The sequence below is a fragment of the Mizuhopecten yessoensis genome, unplaced genomic scaffold (assembly GCF_002113885.1).
Source record: "Mizuhopecten yessoensis strain PY_sf001 unplaced genomic scaffold, ASM211388v2 scaffold11145, whole genome shotgun sequence".
Taxonomy (NCBI): Eukaryota; Metazoa; Mollusca; class Bivalvia; order Pectinida; family Pectinidae; genus Mizuhopecten; species Mizuhopecten yessoensis.
In genome coordinates this window covers 2,716,064-2,727,390 of record NW_018408902.1, presented here as the reverse complement: position 1 = coordinate 2,727,390, position 11,327 = coordinate 2,716,064, and the positions used below count along the sequence as shown (strand labels likewise).

At 33.5% G+C, this 11,327-nt stretch overlaps 1 protein-coding gene across 1 annotated transcript; it reads left to right on the top strand.

Annotated features, from left to right (window-relative positions):
• The first annotated feature begins 560 nt into the window (after positions 1–560).
• Positions 561–5,630, top strand: LOC110466843 (proline-rich transmembrane protein 1-like). The gene is made up of 6 exons (XM_021523628.1): positions 561–588; positions 773–829; positions 1,543–1,590; positions 1,882–1,949; positions 3,406–3,510; positions 4,001–5,630. Exons 1-6 carry the CDS (start codon positions 561–563, stop codon positions 4,097–4,099), a joined length of 405 nt encoding a protein of 134 aa, XP_021379303.1. The 3' UTR covers positions 4,100–5,630.
• The last annotated feature ends 5,697 nt before the right edge of the window (positions 5,631–11,327 follow it).

Below are 11,327 nucleotides of genomic sequence, written 5' to 3'. Positions count from 1 at the left end.
TGCGTTATCATGACCATATTTCCTCCTGTGTGCTGGTGTAACTGTTAACCACGATTCCAGAATAATTCTACATATGTTTGGTCTTTGGTGACTAACATGCTTTTATAGCTTTGATACATCATGATAGATGACAAATTTGGTACAAGAAAGACTCTCCCGTAGTATATGGTTCCACTTCCGGTGTCATGATGTCTTCCATTTTCCATTTTGTTTTCGATGTAGTTTTGTATATTGTCCTCTGTATTGACAAGGGGGTATGGTTTTGTGTTTTTCTATATATCCAGTGTGAGATTAGCAAATTTCATTTCAAATCAACTTTATTGTATTTAAAACACAATTGGATTAGGCACAGGCATTGCCTATTAAAACCCTTTCCAGCACATCATTACGATTGGTTAACTATGGTTATGGTTAACTGTCTTCAACCCTTTTTGTTTCTTTGAAAGGATAAAACATGTTTTCGGAATCTGTTCGACCTTAAGTTGAAAGGTACATTATCGATATTGTTCTACAATTCTCTAATTGCTGGTCTTGGATATCCCTCAGAAGCCAACGAGGCCATGGATCAACCACCACCACCCCAAACAGGTTAGTCGTTGTCCTCAAAATTAGGAATTATTCAGCATTTAGGTAAGAAACGAACATGGTTTTAACATAAAAGAGGTTTAAGAATGAAGCAGTGTAATGTTTTGTTCAAATTAATGCATATGTTTCACATAATGTGTTTTCATATTTTTCTATGATACCTTATGTTATGATACGTCAATTTCAGGAGAACCCCCGCCCCCGTATAGCTTACAGCCCTATCCAGGGGTGCCGCCAAACTCCGGTAGGTATCTGGTTTTGTTTTTAATTTGAGTAATTAAAACTCTGTTTGCATATATATGTCAATCTGAGATATTTCACTGTATACACTTGTAGCAGCCATTTTATGTCGCAAACGTTTATTATGTGATTGGTTTCAGGGTATATACAATCCTCACCTCCCTGACAGCCTAACCTAGACCCACTATCAATTGGTCATGTATAATACAGCTACATATGCACATTGTCGATACACTTGACTCTGCCTATCAAATATCTTTCATACATATTGTTGACCCCTTTAAAAGTTATCTTTAAACATCATAGTGTCCGTATGTAAATCATCTACACACACAGCCTCTTACCCTATCACCAACCTCTTCCTCAGCATACACATCCGACTATATACGTATCATACCCCCTATTATTTGACCCTGTGTATACATCACTTATATATAACAAATAGTATCCCAATGTAAATCATCTACAGACACACACCCTCATTCCATCACCAACCACTTCTTCAGCATACAAACCCGTCTATACGCTTCAACCCTACCCCCCTTACACAACTACGATACATAGTCACTCTATACACAGCGTCCATACACATACACATCACAGACACCCTATACATACCATTCTTACACATTCATCGTAGTTACCTACAAACACATCATACCCCTATTTTACTGTCACGCTATGAACATTTCTTACATTTTTGTCAATTGATTTCAGGGTACGTGCAACCCTCATACCCTGGTCAACCTGCTCCCCAACTGGCTGGTAAGTAAATGTAACAAACGCGTATATTATATAATGTAGTACTGTACTATGAACTATCAATATTATATAAGAACTCTATAGTAAACATTTAAACCCACAGAGGGATCTTAAAGTTAACATGAAAGAGAGATATCTCAATTTCAAATATAGATTCTTTAAATGTAATTAAAATATTTGAATGAATCAAAGATATCTCTAATAAAAATTAGACTATCTTGAGATGTAATATATATATATATACCACATATGATAATTTATATATGTACAATTTAATCATTCAATGTCAAACAGGGATTCAATATGGTTACCCAGCAACGGCCGTCGTTGTTTCGCAACCAGGCGTCGTGACCAGAATTCTGGTAAGTCATCTACAACCTATTTTAATGCTAAATAATAAAGCATTATTCTAAAGATTTTTCCACTAGACAATGAATAAGCTTTTGTTATAACATCTATATTTAAGGATCTATGTGCGTGCGGAGAGTTATCCTTATTCTCAGTCGTCCTGAAGCTACCTCGTGTTCAGGTAAAGAGTGCCACTGCAAAAGTTATGAGTACAAAGATACCGTTGCAGACCGTTTTTCGACTTGGAATATTCCCCCTTTGATCTAGAAGATATGAAAGTTTCATTCCTTTTCAAGGTGTTCCTCACCCATTCTTCGTAATACCATTTATAGCAACTAAATGTAGTTTTGGCAGTGGATACATCCAGACGTAGACCCATATACTTTCTATTAATCTATTTACTTTTGTTTTTGTTTTCAAATGATTAATTTTGAACATCTGTACTTGTGTAAAATGTTTCGCAAGATGTGACTTGTGGAATACTCTGTGTAAAGTGAGCAATTATCATAATGGTAGTTTTTTGACGATTTTCACTTTCTATTTAAGCATATATTAACGTATAAATGCATTATCGTTTTTCCTTTCAACGGTTTTATTTGAAAACAGACGTCAACTTCACTCGGTGATATAAAACCAGAAAGCTTATTTACATTTGGTGTAAATTATATAGAAATACAAACCTTACATAAAACAATCAGGTAAATCCACCTAGTACATTTTGTGTGTTACTAATCTATATAACCATTCTGTCTACTGTACCTACATGCCAGCATTCATAATAACAATTCACAATGAAGTATATGGCAATTAGTACCTCACCCATGCCATTATTCCAACTTCGTGCTACCATTTCTAGCACCGTGAAACCAGGGTTAAGTGGTCCAGTGATATTGTATTCTCAGGAAGTGGAATTAATAGATCATCGAGTATTAAGATCTAAAATCTAAAAGATCACCTCATCAATCTTGAATAACCTTCCTAAAAATTGTTTCTCCTATTAGGGCGTTTGACTTTTTCACTCTTTACACTAAAAATACCGTTGACCAAACTGAACGAATGCCTTCTTACTTGTAATAAGATCAGCTTTTCCAAGAAAAGGGTATGCTTTTCTGTGCGGACTTGATTCAATTAAATTTTATAATTTCAAATACAGTACTATTTTTCAGAAGCTGGAATATTAATTATATATGCTATTACAGAGAGAGTAATGGCGAACCAGAAAATGGTTACCCACTTTTTTTCAACATAATGATACGGAGATGTAGTTTCCATCGCGAAAACCTTATAAATGTGTTATTTAACTATTTCCAGTGAATTGCCGTACATCTTCCGCCACGCATTGATAGATAAATCGTAATCAACGGACGACAATTACATATCCGCCATATACCTTTTCCTTTACGCCTCTCCAAATTCAGCGTTCTCGAAAGATAGTTATTGTGACTAATAATTTATTTTCACTATTTGTAGACACAACCCCCACCAAAATCTTATATGGTCATTTCTGTATGGCTTGGATGCCTATGCTGTCTGTGTATACCTCTTGGTATTGGTGCGATAATAGCATCAACTAACGTAAGTAAAAACTCGTATCTATTAGTACCCTCTGGTTCATTGTATATTATGTAAGTGGACATTTTCTAAATAGATGTATGTGATGTAAGTGGATTTTTCCTATTCAGTTGTACGTTGTAAGTGAACATTTTCTATTCAGTGGTACGTTGTAACTGAACATTTTCAATTTGGTCCTATGTTGTAAGTGGACATTTTCTGTTTAGTTGTATTATATAAATGAACATTTTCTATTTAGTTTTATGTTGTAGGAAACATTTTCTATTCAGTTTTATGTTGTAAGTAAACATTTTCCATTCAGTTTTATGTTACTTAAGTAAATATATACTGACTGAAACTCCATGAGCACAAATCTGTTGGTACTGTTAACATGTTCTGTTTGGTTGCATGAAATATAAGTGAACGTTTACTGAAACAACTTTCCGTACAAATTTAAGTGACTCCGTTCAGTTTTATCGTCAAATAACGCCACTTTATTGTTAATCATTTTCAGGTCCAATCGGCCATAGCCCGTGGGGATATTCCATCAGCGAAAAGTTCGTCTAAAACGGCAAAAGTCCTCAATATAATCTACTTCATGCTTGGTTTATAATCATACTGATTGGTAGCACTCTTTACTCAAATACCAAAACCTCTCGAAGAAAATCCAACGATACCTGTAGCGAAGTGTAGTGTTTTCCTGAGGTATCTAGTCTTCTCGAAGAATATACATATAATACCTGTAGCACAGTGTAGTGATATCCTCAAGCATCCACACTTCTCAAAGAATGAACAGCTAATACCTGTAACTTAATATAATGTTATCCTAAAGTGTGAATACTATTTTAAGAAAATACTGATACCTGCAGCTTAATGTGGTGTTATCCTCGTGAATTCAGGCCTCTCAAAATTATAAAACTTATATATGTAGTTAAATGTAGATTTATCCTAAAGTATCAGTATTTTTCGAAGAAGAAGTGTAAACCTCAAGCGTCTAGATTGCTAGAGTTATACTCAGCGAATACGTGCATCTAGTTGTAGCGTCGGAAAAAACGTCCCGTTTCCTGTTGCTTAAAGGTTGGTAAAATTTGACCGGTGGCCAGTGAAAAATTCGAATTGATGACATTAAGAATTTGAATTTCTTTGATTATTTTGAATTTTCCTTCACCGCTGGATAACTCTGACCAACATTTGAGCAACTTTGGCCAGACTGCTAGAGGCATACACAGCGAATACGTGCATCTGACTAGCGCAGGCATGACGTCTCCAGACTGTAAATACATTTACAACTAATCCTATAACGCAATATAAGCCTGAAAAGTCCCAGATATATACAACTGTTTAAGACCTGTACAACGAAACCTGTCACCTCGTGCAATATTAGCCTTGATTATCCAGATTGGTAACGATATATAGCCAACTTGTATATATACATTGGACAGCAAATTCATGCACATTTTTGCCAGGTTTTGTACCGAAGGGGAGACTACCAAATTGTTTGCTTTATTTAAATGTGAAACTGTTAACGTATTTTTTGACATATTCAACTTGACTAAGCAAATATTTAATATACATTTATTACAGGAATGTTATCGTGTAATCGGTCGTTTTTTCTTACTATCCATATACTTATAGCTGCTGGTATGTCTGTGATTTATTGCATTATATAAATAACGAATACTTCTTATAATTGTACCACTTTATAATCCTTTAATAAAAGATAAATAAACACAAGTTTAATTATACAACAAAAACGAAATTTATCCTCCAGGTCCATTTTTTATTAGCAGAATTCCATATTTACAAAACAATGTTGCGAAATTGAGAAAATGTACGGCTATATTTAAAGGAAAGAAGTCAACCAATAAATACAGTTACTTGGAGCCGAAATACATATACATATATTTAGGAATGAAATAACAAAAAATGCATTCCAGTTGTTGTATCAATTGAAAATATGCACGTTAAAAAGATTTTAAAATACCTTTCAATGTTCGTCTAATGATGTTAAAATGTAAATAAAAACGTTTAAAAAAGAACAAAAACGGCATGATTTATTGTAATTGATGACTTGTTGGTTGTAAAACGCGATTTCCTCAGTTACTTTATTTGTTGTGTAAAAATTGATATATTGTACTGTAGGATATGTTGTAGCGGAATTCAGGTAAAGTGGCTTTGGCATTAAGAGCTACGATAATTTTTTTATTAATTATTTTTCGGGGTGTATTTTCGCGAAAAGAAAATTATTACAGCAAAATTTAGAACTTGGCAAAAACAACAACTTCACCGTGTTTCATATGGAATACCGCTAATGTTTTGGAAAATATTTTGCTTATATATACTATATACCATTTAGGTTAAAATGATGTTAGAATGCGAAAACTGTATACAGCAAAATGTGATTTTTTTTTATCTTACAGTGTATGCAGTTTAATTAAATGGTAAAATATACATTTGGTTACGTGCATATCTATTTTACGCAGTAAATACTGCTACAGTTTTTTGAAGTGGACTGTTCTGTATCAATATCAATCATATGGACTTCTGTCTACATTTTTGAAGCAGATTATAATATTTCCACAGGAACGGCATTACTTTCGAATGATGACTCATGAAAACGGATGTTGACGTTTATTAAAAAAATGTCTGAAAATATTTGTTTATTAGAAAAGCGATAGGTACAGTGTCGAGATAGACGTTAATTAAGTCTGAAACTGACAGGGCCCAGACACGTTTTCTAGGACAGTATCACTGCGAAAATAACCACGACAAAATAATTCCAGTAACAGTGTTGGTAATGTTTATTTCCAGTGCAACGTTAGAGTTCGTCATAGCTCCCTCCATGCCACCTCGGTCTACTGCAGAGCGGGCACAGAACGGGAGAGAAAAGAACGTGTAACATAATCAGAGTACAAATTGTGTGCTTTCGTTATTTGATTCTGTACGATTATGTCGACATGTTTGAAGCAGACCTATTACTATTTTCAACTTTTAGAGATCATAGATTATTATTACCATTTGGATCAAACGGCGTAACAAATATATATTATAAATTAAATGTACAAAAAAGTTATTAACAGAGTAACTTGAAAACGTAAAAATCAACCTACCATGGCAATGACGTTTTGACGTCGCAATAAAAGCAAGCTCTATGACGTCGTTATGTCAACGGTGAATATTTGATGAACTTAGATGTAAAGAATGTTACCAAGGGTAATTAATTGAGAGCACCCGAGGAATATATTTTGTAAATAATAATGGCATATATAAACACAATATAATATGAGCAGTCTTCAATGTATTTTGAAAGAAAAATACAAATTATTACAAGGATATATTATCAACCTTTTACCAGTCACATCATATATTTCTTATCGATGATCCTTAGAAAATTTGGTAATAGAAACATTATGTCAAAATGAATAGCACTGCACAATAAAGAGGTTTCGTCCTTCTATGACTGATAGGTGATGCTAGGGACCGACAAATATATAACGGTGGCCATCAAGGTTACGGTAGTAAATCTCGGGGACTAAACAGTAGACTCTACCACCTGGTATCTTGGAGAATAAACTTAAGACATACACATGCGAATGTACCTTTAAAATTTGGTAATAGATACAGCATGATATGTAATTACTTATAATCTCGTAAGTTCAAAATATTACCAGAACATAACACTGTCGGGAGTCATATGTTTACCAAATTATAGTCTCGTGTCATATCAAATTATTGGAGTTGTTTAATAAACTCAATATGACATGGACACTCATGTAAGATTCTCTTTATTACATAACAGTCATAATTTGAAATCAAACAGGTTCAAACTGAATTAAGTGTTATCAGCAGACACTTTATAAACGAAAGTACTCCGATCATTATATTATCGTTCCGCGGAATGCAAAGTAGTTCCAGATTTTGTCCCCCCCCCCCCCCCGAGCTACATCACCCAACACATGTCCCTGTATGTTCTGCAGAGCCACAGCGATCGAAATGAACGGTATTTTAACACCACAATGTTTGTAGTAAGCTGTCAGGTGTGTTTTAACGTTTCAGCTGACGTTGTATATTTTTGTAGTTTATTATAATTTTTTACATGGCTGTATGACATAGTGAAATGGGCAAGTTTTTTTTATAGATATAATTCAATTCTAGCCTAAGTGTACTTACATTCATGGAGGCCACAATAGCACAGATTCCAATAGGCCACAGGCAGCAGAGGCAGCCAAAATTTGACCATCCGAGATAATCAGAAGGAGGCGTCGTCTTTATTCGAATCATTTGATGATAAATAAATTATTATATATAAAGACAGATAAATAACAGCGAAAAAATGATTTATTATACGTACAAACACTGACAGATATAATATCCGTCATTAGCTTGTACAGGAAGACACGACATCAATTTAAATTTCCGTGTGTTATCAAATGATGAAGTTTCCTTTTTAATTAAACCTCGACGAATGATTTATATATTAAAATGATTATAATAGTAAACAAACGGAAAATTGTGATACATCTATAGAAGGTATGGAAGAAACCTCCAGGCATTCAACTCTAAATTACAGTCGACGGCATGTCTCATGTTTCATAGCAATCAAATGCTATAATGCTATTTTACATATTACTGGTTACAATATTTGAACTTCCTTACTACAAAAATGACGTTTTATTGTCTTTTGCTTTGTTTACATCAGATGATATTTTCTACATAAAGTTCCATGTTTTTGTATACATCACCTGCAAATGGAGATCTATCAGATTTGAAAAAATATCGGCTATTACCTTAGGCACAGGTGATGTTTTGCTGTAGTTCACCTGGGTAATAATTTTGAATGGATGTGTGCTGTAAACGATCGTTAATGTGAACGAAATCCATTTCAATCCTTATATTTAATTTCAAAACAACAGACAATCTTATCTCTCTGGATGATTTCGTTTGGTTCATAACACAGTCTTAAACGATTATGTTACCAATGTGCAAAACAAAGTTAAAGGTCTAAATGAGTCGCTAAATATTATTTCATTATATGAATCCGTTAATGTTGTTCGAAAGGTTTGAAAAAAGAAAACATGTGCTCAAACTTCCAAGAACGTGGTAAAATTGATAAATATAATGATGATGCTTGCAATATTTGATGCATTTGTTTGGATAGCAATGCTTTATCTCCTGAAATATCGCCTTAATTTATGGATGCAGTTTATGTTCAAATGACCTCTTAAGATAAGTATAATTTAGGTGCAGATTGTTTAAATGATTTTGCTAAGATATACAAGTTTTGGTTTAGAAACATGAAACGAACTAAACTTAAGGATAATAGAAAAACTAGAGCTTCCATTTCCAATACATTTATCTTGTAATTCAATTCAAATATAGTAATTTTTATTCAATCTTATTCAACCTCTCAGTATTCTGTCACACCGTTAACGTCAACATTTAATGTAAACTTCAAAATAAGACCTGTATATTAAAACGTCCTTTTTAATCTTATCAGTATGATACATCTCACAGGGCCATACAAGTTTTATTGTAGTTGAAACAGGATCGATCTAAATGGCGTATGGTATATACACTTATAAAGTATAACAATGCTATTACTTATTATAACCTATACAAATTGAAATTCTAGAAAAAAAACCACATAGTATATGCTAATCATAAACAGACATTCTTACTCTTCACCAGCTAAAATATTACCACCTACCCGTAACCGGATTAGTTTACTGTGAGAATCAGCAGATAATTACAAAACTTCCTGGTCAAATATGCATAAGGAACATGTAATAGATGCGCTATAGCATTCACAAACGTAACTAGATTTTTTTTATAATTTGTTCAAACACGTAAACATGTGACAAGCTAACATGATGGCCATTGGACACTATTTCTTACAGTGCAGATTTTTCAGGATATGCTCTTCAGGTAATATTTCTCATGCGTAGATTTCTCTTTGGTAATATTTTGTCTCTGTTGGCTTTACTTTAGTAAATATTTTTTCTGTGCTGGCTTTTTTTTAGTAAATATTTCTTCTGTGCTGGCTTCTCTTTAGTAAACATTTCTTTCGTGCTAGCTTCGCTTTAGTTAATATTTCTTCTGTGCTGGCTTCTCTTTATTTTATATATCTACTGTGCTGGCTTCTCTTTAGTTAATATTTCTTCTGTGCCGACAATTCTTTAGTTAATAGTTCTACTGTGTTGGTTTCGCTTTAGTTAATATTTCTTCTGTGCTGGCTTCTCTTTATTTTATATTTCTTCTGTGCTGGCTTCTCTTTAGTAAAAAATTCTTCTGTGCTGGCTTCTCTTTAGTTAATATTTCTACTGTGCTGGCTTCTCTTTAGTAAATATTTCTTCTGTGCTGACATTTCTTCAGTTAATAGTTCTACTGTGTTGGTTTCGCTTTAGTTAATATTTCTTCTGTGCTGGCTTCTCTTTATTTTATATTTCTTCTGTGCTGGCTTCTCTATATTTTATATTTCTTCTGTGCTGACATTTCTTTTGTTAATAGTTCTACTGTGTTGGTTTCGCTTTAGTTAATATTTCTTCTGTGCTGGATTCTCTTTAGTAAATATTTCTTCTGTGCTGGCTTCTCTTTAGTAAATATTTCTTCTGTGCTAGCTTCTCTTTAGTGAATATTTCTTCTGTGCTGACATTTCTTTAGTTAATAGTTCTACTGTGTTGGTTTCGATTTAGTTAATATTTCTTCTGTGCTGGCTTCTCTTTATTTTATATTTCTTCTGTGCTGGCTTCTCTTTAGTAAATATTTCTTCTGTGCTGGCTTCTCTTTAGTAAAATATTTCTTCTGTGCTGGCTTCTCTTTAGTAAATATTTCTTCTGTGCTGACATTTCTTTAGTTAATATTTCTTCTGTGTTGGTTTCGCTTTAGTTAATATTTCTTCTGTGCTGGCTTCTCTTTATTTTATATTTCTTCTGTGCTGGCTTCTCTTTAGTAAATATTTCTTTTGTGCTTGCTTCTCTATGGTTAATATTTCTCTGAAATATTTTTTTCTTCTGTCTTAGTTTTTCTTTTAATAATATTTCTCCTGACCTGGTTTCATTTTGGTATATATAATTCTTCAGTGTTTGTGTCTATTTAGTTAATATCAAATTTTCTTCTGTCCTGAATTATTGTTTTCCTTTAGTATATATTCCTTCTTTCCTGAACTATTGTTTCCCTATGGTATATATTCCTTCTGTGCTGAACTAGTGTTTCCCTTTGGTATATATTCCGTCTGTGCGAACTATTGTTTCCCTTTGGTATATATTCCTTCTGTCCTGAAATATTATTTCCCTTTGGTATATATTCCTTATGTCCTGATCTATAGTTTCCCTTTGGTATATATTCCTTATGTCCTGATCTATTGTTTCCCTTTGCTATATATTCCTTATGTCCGGATCTATTGTTTCCCTTTTGTATATATTCCTTATGTCCGGATCTATTGTTTCCCTTTAGGTATATATTCCTTCTGGCCTGATCTATTGTTTCCCTTTAGGTATATATTCCTTCTGTGCTGAACTAGTGTTTCCCTTTGGTATTTATTCCTTCTGTCCTGTTCTATTGTTTCCCTTTAGGTATATATTCCTTCTGTGCTGAACTAGTGTTTCCCTTTGGTATATTCCTTCTGTCCTGATCTATTGTTTCCCTTTGGTATATATTGCTTCTGTCATGAACTATTGTTTTCCTTTGGTATATATTCCTTCTGTCCTGATCTATTGTTTCCCTTTGGTATATATTCCTTCTGTCCTGAACTATTGTTTCCCTTTGGTATATATTCCTTCTGTCCTGAACTATTGTTTCCCTTAGGTATATATTCCTTCTGTCCTGAACTTTTGTTTCCCTTT

Bases quoted from the DNA above. Each gene is read 5' to 3' on its own strand.
- LOC110466843 (XM_021523628.1), top strand. From the start codon at position 561: ATGGATCAACCACCACCACCCCAAACAG. The intron at 830-1,542 runs GTAGGTATCTGG...AATTGATTTCAG, and splicing joins AGGGGTGCCGCCAAACTCCG to GGTACGTGCAACCCTCATAC. The intron at 1,591-1,881 runs GTAAGTAAATGT...AATGTCAAACAG, and splicing joins ACCTGCTCCCCAACTGGCTG to GGATTCAATATGGTTACCCA.